Source organism: Populus trichocarpa, chromosome 1 (genome assembly GCF_000002775.5).
Source record: "Populus trichocarpa isolate Nisqually-1 chromosome 1, P.trichocarpa_v4.1, whole genome shotgun sequence".
In the NCBI taxonomy this organism is placed as follows: domain Eukaryota; kingdom Viridiplantae; phylum Streptophyta; class Magnoliopsida; order Malpighiales; family Salicaceae; genus Populus; species Populus trichocarpa.
This window is the reverse complement of record NC_037285.2, coordinates 43361154-43388115: the sequence shown is the minus strand read 5'-3', so window position 1 is coordinate 43388115 and position 26962 is coordinate 43361154. Positions and strand designations below refer to the sequence as shown.

Here is a 26962-nt window from a genome sequence, read left to right as displayed (position 1 = left end):
TGCCTTAGATAAGAATGCACAATTACTTGTCTACCAATAGCTTAAGAGTCTGTGTTTTTTTAATGAATATACTTCGAACATATCAAGGTTGGTGAATTTAAAGGATTGCAAAGTATATGAGATGAAGAGCCATGACTGTCATGTATTTATGCAAACACTCATTCCACTACCTTACTAGGATTTATTGTCAAATGGGATATGAGAAGCACTCACGGAGAGCAGTCACTTCTTTAGAGATATATGATCTAACAAGTTGCAGACACAACAGATGGAGATACTCAAAATGAATATCGTCAAGACAATTTGCAAACTTGAGATGATATTTCCTTCATCGTTCTTCGACTCAATGGAGCATCCACCCATACATCTACTATTTAAGGAAAAATTTGGAGGTCCAATCCAATATAGATAATATATCTATTCGAAAGGTTAGAGATTACATATGCATCGTAAGTAAAATTCTATTGTCTTTTTTAAAAAAATTCAAAACATTCATTTAACTCCATGCATGTACTTATTCAACCTTAAGAAAAAAGTAAAAAACAAAACACATGTTGATGCTTCGATATACGAGGCTTATATTATTGAAGAGATCTCAACATTTATCTCGTATTATTTCGAGTCTCACTTGAGAACAAGAATCAACCGCATTCCAAGGCATGACGACGGTGGAGAAGTGCATTCAAGTGAGAATTTGTCAATATTCTCCAGTCCTGGACGACTCGTACCAAAAAATATTGCGAGAAGAAGACGTTTGACAGAAATAGAATTTTGACAAGCACATAATTATATGTTATTTATCTGAAATGAACTGAGATCTTTTATTCAGTAAATAAAAAAATAACTGATGGAATTACTTACGGTTTTTCTGTTAGTGATATATTATATTCATCGATGGAAATACCGACTGAATGAAGCGAGTAAAAAAAATTTTGGCGCGTTTTGTTTGTCAATAAATACATCGGTAAAATTATTACCGACAGACCACAAATTACTAGCGAGATTTTTTCCAATGGATTATTTTTGTTCGTGAGTCTATCGGTAAAATTCATGCCAACAGACTGTGAGTATATATATATCGACAGAAAATTTCATCTGTAAATCTAAGAATTCTGGTAGTGGTTGGGGCTACTAGTTGAAGAAAAAATTTGATCCCCACTATTTTTGTAAAATAATTGGTCACCCCAAGTCAAATTGACTGTCTAAACTCAATTTAATCTGTTTTGTATTTTGTATTGGAGATTTGGGTTTGAGTTAATGGATGATGACTAGTTTTATTTTTTAATTTAATGGTAAATTTGTAATATCTAACATATTTACTCTTTAATCATTAATTGAAATATAATTACAATCCTAGAAATACATTATTTTTTTTGTTGATTTTTTTTTGTGTGCTCCAAGTATTATCAATTTATAAACTCAATGATATAAACTATAATTTTTTGAAAAATAAAGGTAAAGTAATAAAAAATAATTAAATTATAGAATGATCAGGCTAATTTTCCTATTAAAATTTGTTAAATTGTCGTGTTACTTTTCTTAAATTACATTATTGATATAGTTATTTTTTTCCAGTATTTCCGCACGCATGGTGAGTTTTTTTTAATCTAAATATTGATTTGAAAAATCTCAAAATAGAATTAAAATAATTAATAGATATTAAAAAAACTAATATTGAAGATTTTCAAAAGAAAACAAAAGAAAGAAAGAAGATAATTTCAAGACACGATAGAGCACTTTAAGCCCAGATAAGAGGCCTTATGGCCAGGTAGACAGTCTTGTGAAAGAAACGCAAGCACCCGAACGGACCACGTAGACAAATTCAAGCCCATAACAGGTGACAAGCAAATGGCCCACACTACCCAAATTCACGCTTGCCCATCGCTTTGCTTTAAAGCAAATTAAGGATCAGAGTGCTTAGAAAAATATTAGGTAAACTATATGCTGTGATCCTTATAGTTTCATCAATGTTCCATTTCTACAACTATAGTCTATAATTTTCTCATTTTTTTAGTTTTTTATGAATGAAAAAGTTTCATTTTTTCCCTTTACTACTAAACAACCAAGGACAAACCTCATTTCTATTCATATTTGTTTTATTTTTCTTATTTTCTCTAATTATTTCATCTTAAACTCCCACAAATATTACAATATCTCACAAGGAAAAACCTAAAAACCTGAAAAAAAATTCTCAAACACCAAATTCAAAAGGCAGATTATTTAATGATTAATTAGCGGTACAATATTTGAAACCATCTAAAACTAAAAGGGTAGCATTGAGAAGTTTTGAACTCCAGGGCAAAAGTAAAGCTTACCCTAATTTTTTTATGCTTAATGCTACAGATCAGCTAGAACATGTGATTTTTTTTTTAATCATAATCTCACCATTAGAGTCGGAGGGATCCTGAATCTCCGGTGATGTTCGAGAGGTAATTAGCCTAATGGGTCTCCCATGTGCCGAGCAGCCTAATGGGTGCCGACCATGAGTTTTGTTCCTCGGAAAGAAAACTGTAACAAATGGAATATGAAGACATGGCAGTAGTGGGTACTGCTCAGTCCAAGTTGATAAGAAAGTCCACGGATACCCGACGACTAATTATGAAGACATGTGAAATTTATGCTAGTGCTTAGGATGATATTTTATGACATTTTGATTTTGATTTTTATCTTATAGTGCTCATGACTTTTGATTTTAAGGATCAGAGTGTTTTCATATTTTAAAGTAATTTATTTTAATATCTTTTATAAAAACTTTGAAGTTATGTCCGTAATTGATTACCAAACAGTTAGTGATTTTATTACACAAATAATTTTGATATACTATATGTCATGTGGTTAAATTAAAAAATATATATAAAAAAAAATATTAGACATTATTAATATTTGTAAGACATTATTAATATTTTTTACAATAGAAAAAAAATTTAAACCATTTGAGGATTGTTCTAATATCACCCAGTTAACTTGATAGTTTAAATACAACCCGGATAACTAGTAAAAATATAGTTTAACTTAAAATAAATACTCAAGATGATATTTTTATAAAAATTGAAATGGTAACATATTAGATCGATTCGAATCAACCTGAGTTAACTTGTCAATTTACATGTCGGGTCATTAGACTGTGATAACCTATAGAAAAAGAAAACAAAACAAAACAAATTATAAAACTTGGTTTCTAATAAATTCAATGTTGAAAGATGAAATTGAAAAAAAAAATAATCTGAGTCAACTCGGGTTAACTTTCAATATAAAGCAAATTGAAATGAATTATAAATCTCAATTCTCAATTAACTCAATGTTAAAAAATAAAATTAAAAAATAATCATTTAAAAAAAAGAATAAAAAATAACTTGAGTAAACTCGGGTTAATCCGTCAAACCTGTGACCAAATTCATGAGACTGAGATAACCTCATAGAAATCAAATCAAAATAAATCACGAAACTTAATTCCTAATCAATTCAATATTAAATGATGAAATTAAAAGAAAAAAATCAATTAAAAAAAACTTGAATCAACTGAGTTAACTCGTCAAGCTCGTTGTCCGGGTTATAAAACTTGAATAACCTCATAAAAAGTAAAATAAAAATATTATGAAGTTCATTCTCCATCAACATAATATTGAAGGATAAACTTCAATTTAAAAAAAAAAACTTATTTTTTTTATCTCATTACTTGACATTGATTTTTTTAATAAAAAAACAAGCTTTTTTTTATATATAGAGTTATCTTAATCTTCATCACATGACTCATGGATTTGATGAGTTAACTTAGGTGGGCTCACATTTATTTTTAATTATTTTTTTGTATGATTAATTTATTTTTATTTTATATTTTAATATTTGATCTATTGTAACATGGGTTGATATGTTTTTTTATTGTTTTATTTTTTTGTTTTTATGTTAATTGTTTTTCTTTAAAATAAGCAAGCGTTGGCTAAATATAAAAATTGTTTTCAAATTGTTTTTTTATTTGACCCATGGTGGAGAATAATGGTCAACACGCCTTATATTTTTTATTTTCTTGTTAATTGGTGTATGATCTGTAAAAAGATTAATATATGACTTTAATAGTTTAATTTACAAATTCATGTTTTTGCTTAATGGTCAACACGCGTAGCTTATGAAGAGCTTAGACTGGAAGGTGCGTGCCCACTAGGCTAGTAACAACTACCATGATGAATTTTTGTTTAAGATAAACTTTGCTCTAAATTATATTAGAAAATAATATAAATTATATTTTAAAATTTTATATAACAGTTTAAATTTTTTTAGGTTGAATTAGCTATTTAACATGGTATCAGAACCTTGATAACTAAACGGTCACAAATTCGAATCTCACCATTTTTATTTATATAATAAAAATCAAACACAATGTAGTATGAATATGTGTAAGTTTCAGGCCTAAAATGCTTTTATTTAAGGAGGTATGTTATAGAATAATAAAAATCATATCTTAAAACTTCACCTAACAACTTAAATTTTTAAATTAAATTGATTATTTGATACATTGATCACTCGATTGAGTGGAGGTTTGATTCCTACCTTAACCTTTTGGTCAAATTTATTTTTTCATGGTTTATTTTTTTAAAAAAATACATTACATACAAGTATTTATTTATTTATTTTAACATTTTATGAGGCTGATTATTTAGACGAAAAACAAAAATAAAAACTAGCCTAGGCACATTATTCTTCTTCGTGCCCATGTGCTTGTGTTTTTTTTAATAAACAAGGGATTTTTTTTATTAATCATTTGGTTTTTTTTGTGCTTTTTTTTATTTTTATTTTTTAATATTGAGTTTTTATTAAATTTTACCATTCGGTATTTAATTTATTGTGAATTTATTTTTATAATTTCTATCATATAATAAAACAAAAATATAATTTAACCTAATAAAGTCCATAACTCAGATCACGAGTTTTACGGGTTGACTAGAACGAACCTAATACGTTTTTTTTTTTTTCCTTTGATGTTTTTCTTTAAACCTATCAAATCGATAAGATCATGTCGATGCAACTTTCATACGATTTAATTTAAAACTCTAGCTATATAAAAAGTCGAGTCAAAAATTTTAAGTTTGAATTATTATACCGAGTTTAATCACAACACTATAAAATTTATGATGTTCTAGATATTATTATTTTACGTTCCAAAAACTTTTTTGATCCAAACCGTAATGAAAGCGCGATCAATAAACTAGTAGGTCACAAAGTCAAATGTAAAAAAAAAAAAGGCTAACTATTATCAAGCTACTCAATATGATAGGTTTCTAACGTCGTCTAATCACCTTGCTCATTAATTAATGTCAAGTTTTTTATCAAGCTACCGAGTTTTATGAAAGCTGCTTTTTTCACACGTTCACTAAGGGTATATCTAGGAACACAGTTGAATCATATTTTTTTAAAAATTTAAAATTATTTTGTTTAAAATTAACCTTTTTATATTATCAGATTGTTTTGATTTGATGTATTAGTATTAAAAATAAAAAATATATATTATTTTAATATATTTCTAAATAAAAATTACTTGAATATAATTATTATCATATTCTCGAATATATTATGATATTCTATCTTAAAGTCAGAGAATTTTCAAATCAAAATATCCGCTGGTCAAGCCAAGGCATGGTCTAGACTTGGAACAATATCCAAATGATGAAAGGGGCAATCATAATTGACTAGTTCCATTAATTTCTTTTTGAAATCCCATGCACCGTTCAATTTACAGCATGAAAGAACATATTTAAATAAAAATTGCAATACCCCTTCCAATCACATTCCGCGTCTTGTAATTAAAATTGTAAAAAAGTTGAAAAATCAAAATGAAGCTGCTGAGAGAACCTAGATTTTTGCGGTCATAAAGGGGTTCGGACTGAACATTTCGAAGAAGAACAAAGGCCACGAAAAAGCAAACCTCTACAGTGTGTGCTGCCACCACTATTTAAGGAGGTAATCGAGTCTCTTTACTCAGTCAAAACCCATTTCGGCATACACCTCTATATAACCCTCATCGTCTCCTTCTCCACCGCCCATCATCTCTGTTGCGAGTTTAAACTCTTGTGACACTTGGCTTTGAGTTTTATAGCTGTCCTATCATGGACAAACAACAAAAACTCCTCTTCCACATCTTTCTCTGCTTCTCTTTCCTTTTGCTTCTCTCAGGTATATGGATGTTACTTATCTTTTTTAACCATTTTCATAACTTTGATTTCTTTTTTTAAGGAATATGATCTTGGGCTTGTTTTTTCTCTTCAAAACTTGTATAAAACTACTTATGTATTGCAGAGAACACTAGGGTGAACGGTTCATCTCACCACCACCACCACCACCACCACAGACATCGTCCTCTCTTCAATTTTAGACCTAGCAAGCTCTTTGTATTTGGAGACTCGTACGCAGACACAGGCAATAACAGGAATTCTTTAGCAAGTTCATGGAAAGTTCCCTATGGAATCACATTTCCAGGCAAACCTGCCGGTCGGTTCTCAGATGGCCGTGTCTTGACTGATTTCATCGGTAAGTGGTGTCTCTGGATTCCTCTGTCTAATGATATGTTTTCACCTTTAGCTTTACTTTCTTAGGTGTGTCACCATGTAATCAGCTTTACTTTGCTTTTAGTCTTGTAGATGTATAATTATATTTTAGTGGTGGGGTTTTCCCACTATTTTATCCTCTTGTCTTGTGACGATCACTACCGACTCCGCTGCCTTTGTTTTTTTTTTAGCTGTAAAATGCTTCATTATCGGGTTAACTTTTAAAAAAAAAACAAAAAATCTTGTTTCAGTACTTTCGAAAGGTTCTTCTATCTTCCTTCCATTGTCTCAGCTCCCATCATCCATCTTTACCCCCACCAGGGCCACCACTACCGTCTAAATAGTTTCTTTTTTGTTTTTTATTTATTTATTTATGTTGATATTTACTTTGCTGCAATTATTGAAACTTATTGTTGCCCATATGACAAGATTGTACACTTCAGCACTCTTTACAAGTGACAACGAATTCTTGCAATTTAAGGTTTAGCTATTTACTTAATCCTTGTATTTTAAGAAAATGAATTGATTAGTCCCTGGCTTTAGAATCCGTCGGTTTGATCCCTTTGTTTTTCAAATCCATCCATATTATTTTAGTTCTTTCGCCAATTTCATGTTTTCTTTCCTTTTTAGTTTTCTTATTTGAGAAATAGGAAAAGGAAAAGAGAAACTACAAGTACGAAGCTTGATTTAATTAACGTTAAAAACTATATATATATGCAGCTAAGTCTCTCGGAATCAAGTCTCCGATCCCATACAGATGGAGAAATGTGGGGATCGAGCACTGGAAAAACGGGATGAATTTCGCATATGGAGGCACTGGGGTGTTCCCTACCTTGGCTCCAGATCCGAACATGACCACACAGATTGATTTTTTCCAAGATATCATCAATAAGAAAATCTACTCTGGATCAGACCTATGTTCCTCTATGGCCCTTGTTTCCGTCGCTGGTAATGACTATTCAACTTATGCTACCACAAACGGCTCACCACAGGTAACATTCGATCATCCGTACTCCTCTGTTTTCTTCTTATTTCTGTATTTTGTTCTCGAATTCATTCATGCACACGTATTTGTTCAAGATGATGATGTTACATCATGTTAGTTTTGTATTTTTTATTCTGGAAGCATGGGCTCCAACGATTCAAACATAAATGGAAATTCAGGATGAAAAATTTGTTTCGTTTGCCTCTCTAATCAATAGATGCCTTCAATACTAGACGATGGAATGTGTGATCTTATTTAATTTCTTGTCACTATGGTAGGGCTGGCAACCTTTCATTATAGAAGTAGTGAATCAACTAGTTACGAACATGAAACGCATTCATGGCATGGGAGTGAACAAAGTGGTTGTCACCGCCCTCCAACCTCTGGGGTGTCTTCCCCGCAGCACCTTTACGTCCTCGTTCCAGCAATGTAATGGAACCGAAAACGAGCTTGTCGGTTTCCACAACCTCTTGTTGCAACAAGCAGTCACAAAGTTGAATAATGAAACTAAGGATTCTACGTTTGCCATTCTTGATCTCTATAAGGCATTCATGGCTGTTTTCAAAATCCAAGGCAAAAATCCAGGTTTGTTTCTTTATTTTTTCAGTTATTACATGAAACAATTATTACATAGCAAACCTGCTTGGCGTCTAATTAAACGGGCTTGCTATATCATGCATGTTGTCTCAGTTTAAGATATTTTCAAGCCATGCTCTTGACCGTAGCTCTTCTTCCTTTTCTTTTATTGCCCTGCTCAGGAAGTTCGAAGTTCGGGAATCCGTTGAAGCCATGTTGCACTGGTATATCCACTGAATATGGCTGTGGAAGTGTAGATGCGAATGGAGTGAAAAAGTATGTAGTTTGTGATGATCCTGAAACTGCATTTTTCTGGGACACGGCGCACCCTACGCAGGAGGGATGGCGAGCTGTGTATTCAGCTTTGCTCCAAGAACAATAATTGTAGGAAAAAAAGAAATTGGTGATGTGAAGTAGTTGTTCCTGTTATGTATTCCCCAATAATATGATCTTTGTATCTTCTTTCTTTTATTTTTATTTCTCATCTTTCAAGAATTAGCGAATTGCTATATTAATTAGTTTTTATGATTATCTTTTTTCTTTTTTTTTTCGGAGATGATCAAATTTCTCAGTCAGTTAAGATCCATGTGTGCGATGATAGGCTATTAGATCCTGCTCGTGCACTTTTTAACCAAACAAATCACCTACAGTCTTTTGTTCAAAAACAGTAGCGCTATTAACTTGTGTGAACATTGAATCACATTATTTCTTTTTTCCATTTAATTTTTTTATAGCCTAGTTCAATGAAATTAAACTTGAAATTATGGTAAAAACACAAAATTAAAAGATAAAGAATGAAAATTATATATATATATATATATATATATATATATATATATAACTAATCTCATATTAATAACACCTTTTATTTTGGTCTAAAATTTTTCTTTCTGTCTTTGAGTTAAAAAAAAGAGAGAGAATAACCTAAAAAACAACGAGCAGAAAGAGTAGTCAGTTTGACTACTTTTTGATAGCAAAACTTACTGTTTTTGGTATCAAATGCATAGTTTTTAAACCCGGTCCGGTCCAAGGCCCGGGTTCCGGGTTTTGACCGGGTTACTGGGTTTTGACCGGGTCAGCCGGGTCAATTTCTATTTAAAAAAAAATTCAAAACGGCGTTGTTTTAGTAAAAAAAAAAAAACAAAAGTCAACGGGTTGCAACCGGGTTTTGCCAGGTCAACCCTCCGGGTCGGCCGGGTCATACCGGGTCATGACTTTTTCTATTTTTTCATCAACCCGGTCCGGTTCCAGCCCCGAGTTGGTCGGGTCCCGGATCGACCTGCCTGGCCGGGCCGGGTTTCAAAACTATGATCAAATGATTTCAATTGACTAGAGTAGTTGATGGTTGTAGGTTTTGTGTCTAAGCATGCTTCAAAAAAGAGATTGGGTTTTGTTTTAGTTTTTTTTGTTTGATTAATTTTTATTTTTAGATGATTTTGGAGTGTTCTGAGGTTTTTACATTGTTTAAGATGATTTGTACGGTGTTTATTAAGTATTTTGAATAAAAATGAGTTACCCAAAAAATCCTCCTTTAAATTGTCATCCACAACAATGATGGCTGGATTTTGATGTGTCACCTGCTATTCTTTTTAAGGAGACCTTTAAAAAAGAAACAAATAAAACAAAACCCGGTGCAATAGGCCACCTAAGTCTGCACACTCGAGCTGTTTTTTTAGGAATATTTTTTTGTCATTAAATTTTTTCTAATTTCATTATTCACTGTTATGTTTTTATTGAATTTTTTTAATTTTATTTTTTAATATTTTATTAACGTTTAATTATTATTCATGATTTATTTCAATTTATTTTTTATAGGATTATTGTGGTCTCAAATAAACATCGTAATATTTAGTTGGTGTCCAATTTGGTGAGCAACTATTTTTTTATCATATAATTAAATAAAAAATAATTTTAAAAAAATTATTAAACTCAGTAGAGTTTATGACCCATGTTGTGGACTTGGCAGGTTAAGCCATGAAGACCTTGTCGATTCAATATATTAATGTTTCAATATTTTTAAAAAAATATATATTATCTTGAAAAAAAAAGTTTAAAGACAAATAATGTTTTTAGCAGTTGTTTAGGTTATCTTTAAACCCAAAACATTTACTAGATCACATCAAAATAACTTTTACATAAATTAATTTAAAATTAAAATTAAACAAAAATAATGTCAAAAATTTCCACGTGTGACCAAACTAGATTTAATAATAATATAAAAAAAAATTCCCGTCTTTTTATCCGCAGTGTAGCTGGTCATTGCTAATTTAGATATCGTTTCCTTCCTTGCATTGAACTCATTAGACTTTAGCTCTAAAAAGGAGCAACCATAAACCATATCCTTGCACCTTTAAACGCTACTATTTTTAGACTTGAAAGTCACAACGGTCGTTGATATAATAAAAAGTTGCAGCTTTTCTTTTTACTTATCAGCGAACAAATATATTTTGAGAATTAGATTAGAAAAACAAATATATAAATCACTTGCATTTACTGGTACAGCTTAAAAATGACTGTCATTTTAATATCAATTAGTAAAAAAAAAATAAAATTATAAACGCTATCAGTGCTTAATATTGCTTTATAGAAATTATGATCTCTAAATCATGGCTACCAACACGTTTTGGAGCAGAAGAACACCTACATTTTAAGACAACAAATTCGAACCAAGATGGCTTTCTGTTGTTCAGTTCGGAGTTTGCACAATGGGGGGAAAGGGGGGGAAGGGGAAAGGGGAAAATGACAATCAATCTTAGCCCATCTTTATTACTCTGAATACTCGTACAAATGAACCATCAACGAAATATGAAGGAAAAACTGGAACTGCCTCTACAGAATAGTTTACAATCGCAAACCAAGAAGGGAAGAACAAAATCTTTGAAGTGCTATTTTCATGTAATGCAACTATTTTAGTATTGTATGATGTGGCCAACTTCAACTCCTGATGGCACTCAATGCTTTGAGAACATGCCTTGCATTAAGGAGGAGAAGTCATAATCCTTCCCGGCTGGTGTTGAAGTACCAGATGAGACCGAGGATGACGATTGAGTTTTCCCGACTCCATTGTTTGTCCCACCATTAGCAGGGGTAACTTGCTCAATGTTATAAAGGCTGCAAGCACCAAGGGTAAGAATATGAGTGCAGAAAATAACACAAAATCTAGACAGGAGAACAGATTTTAAAAGTGGAAAAGAGAAGCATCAATGGATATGAATTCAAAGTGTACTTGTAAAAAACTTTCAAATTCCAGCATTTCTAATCATTCTTTTAAGTTTTTTTGACGGCAACATCATTTTACTAACATAGAAAACAGTATGAGGATTTTACACTCTATGCAGCTATAAAACAGGAATACATGTGCTCACGTAAAACTTGAAACTGCAGTGCTTTTCAAGTGGCTCGGAGCTTCCATCTTGTAAGTAACAAAAGGGGGGGAAAGAAGAAATGCAGCAACAAGCTTATGCTATAGCTTTCTCACTTCCATCGTCTTCACTCCACAACACTACGTGAATTTCTTCATGGAATGTTATAATTGGAAACAATTGAGTAATTAGCAATTTTATACCTCATGCAATGGAAGACTGAGGACCAAACTCAAGCAGGAAGATATAGACACGCACACAGAAAAGTGGGGAGGGAAGATAGCATACAGAGAGGAAGAGGAAAAAAGTTGCCATTTGATTTTTCAATTCTGTCTACTTGAAGACCACAAATTCGAAACCAAGCCCAGTTTTACCAATTGAGGAATGATTGTTGGACTTCTGCCAAAATAAAAGGAAGCTACCATGCACATAACAAGATATGCATGTTAAAAATATTCTCTGGCAGTCTAATACTATCTGAATCTTAACTCAACGCAAACAAGCTGATCAAACAAATTAACAGCTGACGGGGGGCCCTCTCCCAAACCCCACACAAACACCAACAAAAAAATAAAAAAATAAAAGGGAAAGGAAAAAGGTTATAAAATTCATGGTTTCAGTTTCAACAGAGTTCAAAGCAAGATCACAGGTTATATATATTCATCAACACCACGGTAGACTGGGGAAAAAAATTACCTCGATGTTGGATATGGTACAGAGCTTCCCCCAGGATGTGTCAGTCCCATGTCAGCAGTCTAGCCCAGTAAAAAAAACATCATCAGAAAACTACTGAATTAAGCTAATTAAGTATCGGCAAAAATGAAAGCAATCCATTCCATAATATGAACCTGCTTAAGTTTCTGTAAGTCACCCTGCCCAGCTACTGGCATCATCAAACCAGGGATTTGGTATCCAATATTTGGCCAGTTTTGTGCAGGTATGCTAATACCATTTGGCCCTTGCTGTTGAATACTGCCTGAAAGTTTTTGGTCCCCACCAGCAGATTTTGCTGCAGTGGCCATAAGAAGTTGCTGTTGCTGCGCCAGTATAGCAAGTTGCTGTTGATTCATTGCTTGTGGGTCCCCGCCAGCAGATTTTGCTGCAGCAGCCATAAGAAGTTGCTGTTGCTGTGCCAGAATAGCAAGTTGCTGTTGGTTTATCGCTTTTGGATCCCCACCAGCAGATTTTGCTGCAGCAGCCATGAGAAGTTGCTGTTGTGCCAGCATGGCAAGTTGTTGTTGATGCATCGCAAACGGTGATACCATATTGGACTATAAAATTTTGCAAACAAAATCATCAGATAATATTTCAATTCCACATTACTTACACAAAGTTGAACTCCAGTGCAACTCAAACTAAGTTGGTTTTTTACGGAGGTGATAGATGTGATCAAGAAATCAGAACATCCAGTTAGAATCTAATAAATCACCAAACAAAGTTTTGAGGAAAAGTTCAAAAGATGCATAAATGATGCCAAAGCATATACCTTCTCAAAAAGGCTCATTATATCATTTTTTACATCTTTCTGGGGTTTCTCCAAGACTGAAGGGGTTGCTAAAGAAGGTGAATCTTTAAATAAATCCTCAATTCCAGAAACGGACTGGGTATCATTTTCTACTGCTTGAGTTGGACCAGTATTTCCAGTTGTTGATACTTCTTCAGCAACTGCTGCAGCTGCAAATTTAGGAAGAGTCCACATTGTTAACAAGAATCACTATATATGTGTGTGTGTGTCTGAAAAAGAAAAAATCAGCAAATTACACATAAAAGGTCATGGTAAGTAATGATTGCCCAAACAGATGAAAACATACATTGAAAACCTGCCCAACTGTTATCATCATTAGCAGCTGCCTCCGAGCCATTTTCAGTAGGGCCATCCATGGAGAGCAAGTCGAAAAGGTCAGTAGCAAAATCAACTTTGGGTGGAGAGACAACTGGAGCAGCATCTGCAACCTTCTTTGCAGCTTCAGTAGCCTCCGCCATTGGTTCAGCTTTTTCAACAACCTGTTGAGGCTTTGTTGGAGCAGTGACCTGTTTGTGAAAAAATATCTTATGCTCAAATAATGATGCATCTAGGAACTTTATGGGTGGTAATGCAAAAAGAAACAGCAGTAAGATGTGAGATGAGTGCAAAGTGAGGAAACAATGAGAATCATGCATTTAACCCCTCAAACCAGTAATCATTGCATAAGAGACAGGAAACTAGATCAAAATGATTTAGATATAGCATAATTTGATTTTATATAAACATTGGGTTATTCTGATTGGTTGTGCTTTTGGAGATAGATTTTACCTTATCGAAACCTTTTCTTCATAACAAGATTTTTATACCCTTAAGCATCCACATCCATGCTCTAATTGAACTCCCTAGCTATAATAGCTAGAAAATATATGTTTTACCCGTAGCATCGTTGCTCCTCAAAGCACTTACTATTCTGGCTTTGTCAACAGTACTCGCTATATATAGTGTATACTGTAGCACTCTCTAATTGCGGTGATGCGGTGGTGGTGAAAAGGAAGAAGTGATTCGCAGGAAATTTGTTGGTGTTGCTGTCATTCTTCTGTCTCCTGCAACTTCTAGTTACTGTTAAAAATAGGAAATTTGTTTGGTTATTTTTTGTTAATTGCTTTGGATTTCAAAGCCTCTGCCTCTTCTCTGCTAGAGCTACCAAATCAACAAATCTCCAGCTTCGACAAGGCAGAAGGTGCAGCCACCATGGTACATCTCCGCATCTCTCTCCCTCTCGCTTCTCTCTCCCTCTCTTTAGCTGCTTCTTGATTCTTTCCTCTTAAAGATCTGCTTCTGCAAGGGCATTAGCTAAAAGGGTTTGTGCCTTCATTCATGTTTGTCTGTTTTGCAACCTAAATTTGGTTTCTTCGTGGTTTTTATCATCTGGGTTTGTGATGTCAAATGTAATTAGCAATCCTAGATGGTTACACTTCATTAGATCCCATTTTGCACATCAATCTATATAGTGTATGAAGCACAACCAGTAATTGAATTAAACAGTACTTGGACAGTCCATGTGTTAAAACTGGGTTGCTGATTTTCTCTCAGGGACATGGTATTCCACATGAGATTCTTGATTTCTGATGTTGCGATTTTTATTATTATTTTTGTTGTCGGGTTTCGTGTTAATCTGCATTTTCTGTATGTTGAATTTTTTAGGTTGCGAATGATGACAAGGATGAAGATGATGTCTATGATTCTAAACAAGCAGATAATGCTCAGCTGCAAGACACAAAATCTGAGTCCTTTACAGAATTGCCCAGGCCTCAGTCTGTTCTTACTATGGATTGTTTTTATAATAAAGAGGCAAAGAGACAAAAAAACTGGTACGTATTTTTCTTTGATTCTTCTGAATTCCATGGGCAAAAAAGATCAATGGCCCAGTATGTTGTAGATATTCTTTGAAAGATTAGCTAAATTGTAATAGATAGCAAAAATCTCTTTGAATTTTACTGAGAGCAACATTGACATAATATTTTTACAGTATTGCAACTTTCTTCAAGCATTGCCTTTGTTGCATGGTCTAGCAACTTTAAATGAATGAGAGCAATACACAAGTTTCAGCAGCCAGTGAGGCATTTGTGAGGGTGTGATATTCCTAGCTGTCATTGCATAGGAGTTCTATGCAAGATTACCTGGGCTCATTTAACATTTTCCTTGATCAGTTTTCTGTAAACTCGTTTCCAGCAACCAAGTCAACTCCTTTTTTCTTTAGCTGTATGTGAAATCTTAAGAATTTCTGAAGAAATTACATTACAGCTTTTTTCGATTTTCTTTTCTAATTTTGCAGAGATGAAGATTAAAAAGTTGATGCAATACTAGACACCCATAATTTTGTTTCTTTTGATATTTCATTTTTGCATATGAACAAATTGTGCTTGTCATACCTCTCCATTTTTCCTCACACGGCTATCCTTGTCATACACCTATTTGAGATGCTCTTTTTTTTGGAAATCAAAACCATTGTGAGCTTAGGATTCAAATGTGTGTGTTCAAATTTTTGATTTAGAGCCTATTTACTGGACAAGTTCCATTTTTTATTTCCCTTTTTTCTATAACTTCCAAAACTGTCATGTGATCCATAATCAGGTTGCTAATACAGTTTGATGCTAGGGTGATGCTAAACAGCTTGATTTGTATATTGTCAATTGCCTTAATAGCATATGTGATCCTTAAACCTTTCATACATGCTAGGGTGACATGCTGTATAACCAGACATACAACCTTGATCAAGTTGCATTTGCTTCTGAGGAAATTAAAGATGCTCAAAAAACTGTACGTTCCAAAACGTCAATATAGTTTTAAAAATGCTCATGTTTGGAGCAACTTGTAGAAGGGCCTTATAAAGCATCTATTACTCAGATGAATTGACACTTAAAATCAGATTTTCTTGTGCAAAAAGTAGTAGACAGTTAAGGCATACATGCAATGAATATGGCATCCCTGTGAGCACTTGTTTGCATGTTGTCTTTGAAGATTAATCTTACACTAGATAGATTTATGGTTGCATTGGGATTTTAGTTGTGAGTACTTTGTGTTCAAAAAAGAAAAACTTGCAGTTGGTTGTCAAGGAATTTTAGTTGTGGTACAGATAAAAAAAAAGGCAAAGACGGGAAGAGGCAGGATTGTTATTATGCAAGAACTTTTATAGAAACAACAAGATGAAGAGACAATATTATGAGATGCGTCAAATGGAGATATTAGTAAAATGATGTAATAGTGATTTTAATTAGTAGGGATTGTTTAAATTTTCTTGTTTTTTTAAGTGTGCATTTTCTTTTTATTATTTTTAATTTCTACTATATTAAAAGAATTAATTTTCAAAAGTGTCACTAAATAATTAGAATATTCATTAACATAATTTGAAAGCAATCAAAAACAAGAAATAGCATACACTTGAATATTCATCTCACATATAATTTGAATAACAAAAAATAATAAAAAAATATTCATGACTCTTTATTTTAGAGAGCATGGATGTGATCACATGTTTTAGAGAGCTAGCTAAAATGGCTTTCTAGCTATTTTAGCTAGGATTTAGCTAAAAAGTAAAGAACATGGATGTGGATGCTCTTAGGTCTTAGTATTTATTGAAGCTTTCTTTTCAAACATAAACAAAGGAAAGAAATGATCAAGTAGTCCACTACATATTCTTTGAATACAGGAAAATCCAACTTGAACTCGAAAGGTAAAACTCAACATACCTGCTCAAATGCCCTAGGAGGAGCAGGAAGACTTATTCTTGTAGCAGGAGCACTGTTTTTTGAATTTGATACTTGAAAATTCTTTCTTTCCTCAAACAAATTTTCAGAACTGCTGGTGTGTCCATGCCCACTTCTTTCAGCAGGTCTCTGCCAATGCAAAGAAGACCTTTCATCCCTCCCACTAGAAGGAGATTGTGGTTTTCCATCTTTAGAGACCCATCTCTTCTCTTCATACCTGAGAAAAAAAGTAACAATCAGGCACACTGCAATCATATGGACACACAAAGAGAATGACCAAACAAAACGGATTGAGAAAACTTGCTAATAATAGGGTTCTAACTATAGACATACTTTGCACGAATGAAATTCTCAATTCCAACTCTGTCGTAGTTCGGTGGTAGGTCTGCTTCCCAATAACTATTTGCTCTCTCATTCCCCATTGCTAAAAAAAACAGCACAAAACAGGCTATTTATTAACCTCAAAAGTAAATGAAAATCGATCAGAATAAATCACAAGTTTGGAACAAGCCAATGAGCTTACATTGAATAAATGCAACCTGCTCTGGAAGCCATGTGTCAAGGGTTGCAGATCGAACCTGCAGAAGAGAACCAGTCAAGAGTCAGAATATCCTCAAGGATAATTGCAGTTTGATGTCTAATAAACAGCATCTCCAAGTGGAAAATTAATAATCAAATTCAAAAGGTATAGACAACAGCAAGATATAACTTTATTGATCAACCAACAGAAGGCCTGGTTACCATGAACATCAAAAAAGAAGAAAATGGACAGCGCGTCATTAATCTCATAATAGTAAATAATCACCATGCCATTTTTCTTTCAATTTTCTGTTTCTGTAATTAAAAGAGGCTAATACAAAAACTATTTCTTCATTGTTTTTCACAAAGCAACTCTTCATAGAAGACCTTGAAGGTCTCATCAAAAATTCCTACTTTATGCCCAAATGTTTTTTAAATTATCTTAGTCTTCAGTTAAAGATGCTTAATTGGATTACAAAGCAGTTAGTCACCTTCGATATGTGTACCCCAAGACTTCTGTGGATCCCTGAACATTGCATGCAAATAAAGATACCCAAATTTACGCTTGCCCATCTTGGACCTCTGCAACAGAAACAGGTTAAACTCAGTAGCTCAAACAGATTGTAAAGCAACAAAAAAACTTAACAGTATCCAGCCACTTAAGAAGATCCATGACTTTAGAGTAATTTTTTATGTTTATGTTGCCAATTATTTACTATTATGCTAATTGTATCATATCTTCATATTCTTCTCGGCACATACTTGGCTTTGCAGTCAGCACATTCCCTATTCTCGGGCAATTTCAGGAGTCCTTCCAATATCTGCATATGCACAAACAGAAAAGATGGAAGTAAATCAACACAATACATTATTAAGAAATAAAAACAGAACAAATAGTCTTGATACTAGAATTCATAAAGTAAAAACATTTAGAATGCAGAAAACAACAAAGCAAAAAAAATATATATATATTAACAAAAATCATAGTCCACTTCAATGACCAACAGCACCAGATGCAGTTAGCCCCAATGGCAGTCATAAAGTCTAAACTTTGACATATATCAAATGTAGCAACGCCTTGCCTTGAGGTTCAAAAAATCACTATAAGAATGGAATGCATGATACAAGAGACAAGATGGAGATCAATAAAGACTCTAGAAAACTCCATGGTGCAACTATGAATCAAATATCAGGAAGAAATCACATTTCCAGCTGCTTATACAAAAACTAATATTTGATCCCAAAAAGCTCAATTCACAATTGCTCCCCAAAAACAAAAGAATCAGACTGCCAAGTTGGCAGATTATGCATACCATACAGGTAACAGATTCGATCATAAAATGAGCACTCCATCCCATTTAACACAAATTACCCAAACAGCATATAATCCCTGTAGTTAATGCACTCGAAATCCAAACAAATTCTAAGGTTGAAGAAATTCAATCCCTCCTAATTCCATAATGCCACATCAGCACTCATGAAAGATGAACAAGAAATACCTATATTTAGCATTAGAGAAGCAAACAAATCACAAGCAGCAAAATAGTCAAGGAAATTGACATAGTTCAGCCTATCTTAATAATTACAAAATGCAAGAATGTTGAGAAAATTTCTTTGTTCTTCATTCCGAATTAGACTGAAATTTCACCACCAGGATATATAATTCAGAGAAAATGCAACTTTAATCTTCTACTTTGATCTCACGATATTATATAACTAACCAACAATAATGCAAATGAATCGCATCATATCAAATATAAATCTCTGCCAATCTAAAACTTGAAATTCACACCCCTACAAGGTTAAACTCCAAAAAATTAACACAATCACCATTAATTAGTGTAACAACCATCGCCATAATCAAGACGTACTTCATCGATACCAAAAATATTAGATCAAATGTAAAATCAAGCAGAAATAAATATCAATGATCTAATTAATCATCTATCCAATCTAAAATCGCAAGACACATCAGATCAAATCAATCGCCACTTAATTCATAACCATAAGAATAAAAAAGAAATCGAGATTAAAGCAAAAACAGGATAGAGATTTCGATCAAGAAAAAAAGACTAACCTTTCTGTGCCTGGCATTGAGCTCTTTAGAGACGTTGGCCTTCTCGTTCATGGTGAGCCTGCAATAACCGCCAGAAAGAAGAAATTGGCTGATCGAGAGAGTGAAAGAAAGTCGTAGCTGCAAAAGATAGAGAGGTCGAGGTCAATTTGGTCTTTTTAGCACCACTTTCTCCTCCCTATATCTCTTTCTTTCCCTCTGATTATTGAGCGATCCAAACAGCACAATAAGAAGATGAGGAAGGAAAAAGGGGGGGTTTTTTATTTTATTTAAGCGTTTCCTTATTTTTAATCTTTATTTTTATCTGTTTATTTTTTTTATTTTTGAATATTTGGAAGTATGGTAAAATTAATGTATCAGAAAATATTTAAAAAAATTAATTTAAAATAAAAATAAATAAAATATTTTTAAAATATAAAAACTATCAAATTATTTTTTTTTATGTATCGTGGTTGGTACGTGTAAGATAATGGGATTAAGACGCGAAACGCGTAGGAGAAATGTATCTTTTGTGCGACCTGGTCGGGTGTAACTAGTTGCATCACACGGTTCTCGTCGAAAACATTTTGATCACGCCCAAGCAATTGCATGGAAAATGTTGTTCTCCAATATGTTTTTTTATTTGACATTAAACGTATTCTCAAACTATAGAAGAAACTAGTTAACTAGCCCACGATGTACTGCATATCAACTTTATTTTTTATAAAAAAATATTAAAAAAAAGTTAAAATTCAAAAGCGGCCTATTGCAATGCTAAATTTAAGATTATTGGATTTAAATTAACATGCAATATTAGATTCAAGAGCCTTTAATCAGGTTAGGTTACAAGATCAAAAAAACTTGGATCTAACGCCTCTATCAACTTAAGCAACTTGGATCAGACGTCCCTTTCCAACCACAAGTTACTTGGGTCTGGAAGGGAATATCAAACCAAAATTAATAATAAAAGTAATAATAATAATAATTGATTTTACCCTTTAAATCAAATCTATATTTTTTTTATGGTAATAATATTTATTTAAAATTTAATAATATTATTAAACTTATCTGACCCAAGTTTTTATAGTTCTTAATTGCTTCCAATAAAATTTATGGTTTTTCTTCTATAGTAATAATATATTTTTTTCAAATTTATTAATGATAATAATAATAATAATAATAAACTTGTCTGACCCAAGTTCTTATAGTTTTTAATCCCTTCAAATCAAATTTATGATTTTTCTTTATTAGTAATAATATTTTATTTCAAATTTAATAATAATAATAATAATAGTTTATAATTTTACCCTTCAAATCAAATTTATGGTTGTTTTTCAATATTAATAATATTTTTTCAAATTTATTAATTATTATATTAATTATATTAATTATAATAAAAATAATAATATTTTTAATATTAATAATAATATTAAACTTCAATAACCCAAGATTAAGTGAGTCTGACTTTAACGTCAAGCCCAAGAACTTTGAGCCCCTCTTAGACGCCATATCTAAGAGCCTTGGGTTTGGCTGCAAAGCCGAATCCAAGAGCTTTGGGTTCGGATACAAGACCTGAAAGCTTTGATTCCGGATGTCGAGCCCTAGAGCCTTGGATCAGACATGGCTGCAAGACCCAAGTGACTTGGATTTGATGTCGTTGTCAGACCCAACCAACTTGGGTCTGCCGTCCATTTCCAGCCCTAAGTCCTTTGGATCTGGAAGGGGATGTCAGATCCAAGTTAATAACTATAATAATAATAATAACAATAATAATAATAATTGATTTTACTCATCAAATCATAACTATGTTTTTTTGGATAATAATAATATTTATTTCAAATTTAATAATATTTATAATATTAATGATAATATTAACCTTTTCTTACCCAAGTTTTTATAGTTTTTAATCTCTTCAAATAAAATATATGATTTTTCTTCGATAGTAATAATATTGTTTTCATATTTATTAATGATAATAATAATATTAAACTCGTCTGACTCAAGTTCTTATAGTTTTTAATCCCTTCAAGTCAAATTTATGTTTTTTCTTCAATAGTAATAATATTTTATTTCAAATTTATTAATGATGATAATAATAATAATAATTTTTAATTTTACCTTTCAAATCAAATCTATAGGTTTTTTTGAATATTAATAATATTTTTAAAAAAAATTTATTAATTATTATATTAATAATATTAATTATAATAAGAATAAGAATATTTATAATACAAACAATCATATTTTTAATAGTAATAATAATATTAAACTTGCATGTCCCAAGTTTAAATGGGTCTAACCGCAACGTCAGGCCCAAGCGCCTTGGGTCTGGTAACAACGTCGGACCCAAGAACCCTGGGTTCAGACGCCACACCCAAGAGTTGTGAGTTCAGATGTCAACCCTAAGAGTCGTGGGTCATGATGATGGACCCAAAAGCCTTGGGTCAGACGCTGGACACCGGACACAAGATCCTTGGGTCAAGTAGGGCTGCAAGACCCAATTGACTTGGGTCTAGAAGGGGATGTCAGATCTAGGTTAATAATAACAACAACAACAATTGATTTTACCCTTCAAATCAAATATATGATTTTTTTATAGTAATAATATTTATTTTAAATTTAATAATATCAATGAATTTAATAATATTTATAATAATATTAAACTTGTATGTCCTAAGTTTTTATAATTTTTAATCCCTTTAAATAAAATGTATGGTTTTTCTTTGATAGTAATAATATTGTTTTTCAAATTTATTGATGATGATGATGATGATATTAAACTCATCTGACCCAAGTTCTTATAGGTTTTTAATCCATTCAAATCAAATATATGGTTTTTCTTCAATAGTAATAATATTTTTTCAAAAATTTATTAATAATAATAATTTTTAATTTTATCCTTCAAATCAAATCTATGGTTATTTTCAATATTAATAATATTTTTTTTCAAATTTATTAATTATTATATTAATAATATTAATTATAATAAGAATAAGAATATTTATGTAACACCCTCGATTTTTTTATGTCATATTCGTTGAAAAACTATGAAATGTTTTTTAGCATATAACTATATATCATGATCCCTGATCCCTAACTATCATGACAATAATTTTAAGCTTATTACTATTATTATTATTATTATACTAGTTATCGACAATTCCGCGGAGTCTCCTCTGTAAATTGACCTTTCCAAGTGTCGACATCAACCTAAAACACAATTTATCTTGCATATTTATGATCAAACCATCCTAGACATTCTTCAACAAAATCTAATTTCTCATCACATCATCCACTTTGAATTATACCTTCACCATTTTCCATTCTAATAGTAGTGTCATATTTCTTTTCTCTTCACACATGATGTCATTAAAATAAGCATATTATAAAGTTATCTTCATGCATATTGAAATTCTTTAATGCCTACACAAAAGAGATTTAATTATCTAAAAAATGGCATATGACTTAACATTAATTACAAGCCCAAAAGACAACTTTAAATCATAATGAACTAGAATATTACATAATCAACATACCCAAAATATACCTAATAAATAACTATCCACAAAAAAAGAGAATCAAGGTTGTCCTGCGATATGAGAAGGACCTGCAACAATGCGACATAATTTATTTAGTAATACTAATTTAATTTATTTACACATATATATAGTTTACACATTTTTTTTCTTTTTAACACCATAATCTCTAATACATTCTGTAGACATATTCTTCAACTTTAATTACTTGAGATGACTTCTCCATTACCAAGCTTCATAGTTTGCTTGTAAACCTTACTTCTTTTTGCCATCTTGGTCTCCATCTTAATGGAAATTCAAGTAATCACACAAATAATCTAGGTCTTCCTCAATTCCTGATCAAATCCATTACCACATTAGCCATTTCATACAAAAATGACTAAGTTCTATATCCACACCTTAGTTTCCGTTCTTACGGATGACTAAGTCATTTGTCCATACCACCTTAGTCATGCCTCTGCGAATGGCTAAGTCAAATACTATTCACCTTAGCTTTCCACCACTTTGAAAAACTAAGTCAAAATCAAATATTCATATCTCCTTAGTTTCTGACCATTTAGATAACTAAGTCATACACATTATCTTTTATATTAATTAATTTCATTCATGGAATAATTCCTCTCATTCTTAACCATGTGTTCTCATAATTCTCTTACAACCATGACACAGTTCAGTTCTAATAATTATCAAACGTACATAACAAAGACAACCCAATCACATATAAGAAAATGAAAGAACAACTATAATAACTTTACATAGTTAAAGAGCGAAACACCTACTTGTAGCTCCAGGTGTTCGAGCTCGCTTCGCTAAAGTTCCAGCCACGAAGGCTCCTCCTATAAATACAAGGAAGGTATGCTTGTTACAATATTCATATCCAGAATTGTAACACATACATAATTTCATTGTCACGTTACATATTTCAACATTACATATTCCAATAATTCTTGTCTCAACATTAATTTCCATTCATACTAATTAATTCTTCCGTTAGTATTTCTTATCAAAAATACATATTTTCCAAACTTAATTTTCCTTAAATATGCATCTTTTATTATCGATAATAAATACCTTCAATCCTTATTGATTTACACTTTCATACTTCAATTCTTTCCTTTTCACCACTCCTTAATTTATTTATTTATTTATTTTATATATTTGATGTTACTAAGTATGGCAAAATAACCATGTCATACGATCATCCAAATAAATCCTCGCACCATTCCTTATACCTTTATAATTAACTAACTTGTTCATGAACATATAATTTAATACTCTTTCCAATAATTTGCATTGTAATACATTAAATTCTTTACCTATACATATTAGCATGCATTGACATTAACCATTTATTTACTTAACTTTTCTACATATTATTATATCTATATATACAACTTAATCATTTATGCATCAACACATCACGATCATACACAATTATACAAGCTTTATTACATTCCATGTTCATCTTCCTTTATTTCAAATGTGACCAGCATTGTTGTTTTTCATAACACCTAAATTTTTTTATCTTCCATCTTTCATTATTTTGCATCATTATCAACCTATCCTATCATAATGTATCAATTTCAACAATTTCATATTTTTCCTCAAATTCTCTCCTAAGAACCCTAATTCAAAAATCTAAGAACAATGCATTAAATCTATTTCTTTCCACCCAAACTTGTTTAAACAACTTAAAACTCATTACCCAACACTAAAATGAACTTCAAAAGCTAACCTGGTGATGTTTTTCCTCCCCTTTAATTTTTCTTCTTCGCCATGACTTACAACCCCTTTCTCTCCTTTCTCCCTCACCTGATTTTTCTTCTTAAATCCTTTCTTGAGGGAGTGATTTGGTGTTTATACCTTTTAGATCCTTGATTTTACACAATTTCTACTCTTTCTCTCAAGGTAATTTTTTGTTTCATGCATTTTCCCCTCCTTCTCTTCTCTCCCCTCTATTTTATCCCTATGTTTTATCACTATGTTACCTCTGTTTCTGGCGTCAAAAAAGGGAGAATAAATTGCAGGACTTTGCCAGCTCATCAGATATTTACAAAACTGCCATTGATGAATTTTATGGTATTTACTATCCGACTATTAGCATTTTTTTTAAATATCTTCCTGAACTCGGATTACTCAAAAATTTTAATCAAATGTAAATATGTTATGAGATTTATCATAAAATTTCAGTTTGATCTAACGGTCGGATTGAGCGTTCTACTCAATAGCGTGAAACTAGTCAATATGAGAAATATTTTTATTTTTTATTTTTATTTTATTTTTTTAACATTTAACCATTTTTTTAATCATTTTTTTTCAGGGTTTCACAATTTATAATACAAATAATCATATTTTTAATATTAATAATAATATTAAACTTGCATGACCCAAGTTTAAGTGGGTCTGGTTGCGAAGCCAGGCCCAAGAGCTTTGGGCTCCTTTTAAACGTCAGACCCGAGAGCCCTAGGTCGGGCTGTAATGCCGAACCTAAAAGCCCTGAGTCGGGCTGCAACGCCAGACCCAAGTGCCCTGGATCTGACCGCCGGACCCGAGAGCCTAGGTTCCGGATATCGAATCCTAAAGCTTGGGGTCCTAGCGCGGATTCAAGAACCTTGGGTTCTGGCCCGGACCCAAGATCCTTGGACCAAGCGGGGATGCAAGACCCAAGTGACTTGGGTCGGCACCTCTGCTAGACCCCTGGCCCGGACCCAAGATCCTTGGACCAAGCGGGGATGCAAGACCCAAGTGACTTGGGTCGGCACCTCTGCCAGACCCAAGCAACTTGGGACAAGCATCCCTTTTTAGCCCGTAATTACTTGGGTCTGGAAGGGGATGTCACACCCAAGTTAACAATAACAATAACAATAATAATTTATTTTACCCTTCAAATCAAATCTATGTTTTTTTTCGATAGTAATAATATTTATTTTAAATTTAATAATATTAATAATAATATTAAACTTGTCTGACCCAAGTTTTTATAGTTTTTAATCCCTTAAAATTAAACTTATGGTTTTTATTTGATAGTAATAATATTTTTTTTAAAATTTATTAATGATGATAATGATAATATAAAAAAAACTCGCCAGCAACTTGGGTCAGACGCCCCTTTCAAGGCGCGGGTCTGCAAACCCAAGCACACGAGTCTGTAACAAATTCATAAACATAAAAAAATAAACTATTTCAATGGGAAAATATGATTTGAATTTTTAGATCTAAAACGTTAAATTAGATTTTTGTGATGGTTTGTTGTTTATAAATTATTTATACTTCATTTATAAATAATTTTTTGACCCACATTATCTAGGTTTGACAAACATGTCTGACCTAAGTTTACTTGAAAAATCATAATAACAATAACAATAACAATAATAATAAACAACAATAACAACAATAATAACCATACTAATAATAGAAGATAGAATTGATATTGATGGAATAACAAATTCATAAATATAAAACATTAACTATTTTAATGGGAAGATATGATTTGAATTTTTACGGAGGTTTGTAGACCCAGGCGCACGGGTCTAGCCCTTGAGTCTATAGTCTAGCTGACATGTCTGACCTCAGTGCCAGGTGCCTATCAGTCATGTCATTCCCCAGCGTAAGACCCTAAAAAACCGGAATTGTCCACAAACATCCTCTCAATGCCAAATGTATCACATGAAAAAGACAATCTCACCCTCAACTACATGCCTAACAAGTTTTTTTTTTTTTTTGTAAAGACAACCACTTTATTACACTGCTCTAATCCACGGTATTTTATATCTTAGTCAATAGTATAAAAATAAATAGTAAAAACTCCACATCATATAACTTTTACGAGATGGCATGCCTGCGCGCTGCCGCGGGCTTATAAAACAAATGTATTTGATAATATTATAATTGTGAACCAGCACTAGATAAGTAATAAAACTAAAGGTATGATGGAGCCAATATTTCATGAGGAAAAAAAAAAGTTGTGTTGGTGATAAAAAACTTAGAGACTGAACAAAATGATTTGTAGCAATCCATAGTGTTTTGTGCGGAAAGATACAGTGCTTTCACCACATGATTTAGCTTTTTTGTTAATAAAAAGTAAAAAAAATAACAAAGCTAAATTCTCTACCAACTTAATATTAAAAAAAATCGACAAAGATAATTTTGGAAGGAAAAAATAC

At 32.1% G+C, this 26962-nt stretch overlaps 2 protein-coding genes across 2 annotated transcripts; one reads left to right on the top strand and one right to left on the bottom strand.

The window, feature by feature from the left end:
• The first annotated feature begins 5795 nt into the window (after positions 1 to 5795).
• Positions 5796 to 8628, top strand: LOC18095648 (GDSL esterase/lipase At5g03610). Its single transcript, XM_006370271.3, has 5 exons — positions 5796 to 6165; positions 6289 to 6519; positions 7257 to 7528; positions 7800 to 8106; positions 8280 to 8628. The coding sequence occupies exons 1-5, from the start codon at positions 6099 to 6101 to the stop codon at positions 8477 to 8479; spliced, it is 1077 nt and encodes a 358-aa protein (XP_006370333.2). The 5' UTR covers positions 5796 to 6098; the 3' UTR covers positions 8480 to 8628.
• Positions 8629 to 10837: 2209 nt separating this feature from the next.
• LOC18095647 (ADP-ribosylation factor GTPase-activating protein AGD5) lies at positions 10838 to 19706 on the bottom strand. Its single transcript, XM_024588412.2, has 11 exons — positions 19288 to 19706; positions 17973 to 18031; positions 17702 to 17792; positions 17215 to 17269; positions 17025 to 17115; positions 16674 to 16908; positions 13271 to 13490; positions 12946 to 13133; positions 12308 to 12730; positions 12156 to 12214; positions 10838 to 11208 (listed from the first exon to the last, which is right to left on the bottom strand). Exons 1-11 carry the CDS (start codon positions 19336 to 19338, stop codon positions 11049 to 11051), a joined length of 1632 nt encoding a protein of 543 aa, XP_024444180.2. The 5' UTR covers positions 19339 to 19706; the 3' UTR covers positions 10838 to 11048.
• Between the last annotated feature and the right edge of the window lie 7256 nt (positions 19707 to 26962).

What these genes read in the sequence shown, in the direction of transcription:
- LOC18095648 (XM_006370271.3), top strand. Translation starts at nt 6,099, where the DNA reads ATGGACAAACAACAAAAACTCCTCTTCCACATCTTTCTCTGCTTCTCT. An exon ending in TTTCCTTTTGCTTCTCTCAG is followed by an intron (nt 6,166 to 6,288) that starts GTATATGGATGT and finishes TATGTATTGCAG; the next exon opens with AGAACACTAGGGTGAACGGT. An exon ending in CCACAAACGGCTCACCACAG is followed by an intron (nt 7,529 to 7,799) that starts GTAACATTCGAT and finishes TCACTATGGTAG; the next exon opens with GGCTGGCAACCTTTCATTAT.
- LOC18095647 (XM_024588412.2), bottom strand. Translation starts at nt 19,338, where the DNA reads ATGAACGAGAAGGCCAACGTCTCTAAAGAGCTCAATGCCAGGCACAGA. An exon ending in TGTGCTGACTGCAAAGCCAA is followed by an intron (nt 17,793 to 17,972) that starts GTATGTGCCGAG and finishes TTTCTGTTGCAG; the next exon opens with AGGTCCAAGATGGGCAAGCG. An exon ending in GTACCATATCCAACATCGAG is followed by an intron (nt 11,209 to 12,155) that starts GTAATTTTTTTC and finishes TGGTGCTTGCAG; the next exon opens with CCTTTATAACATTGAGCAAG.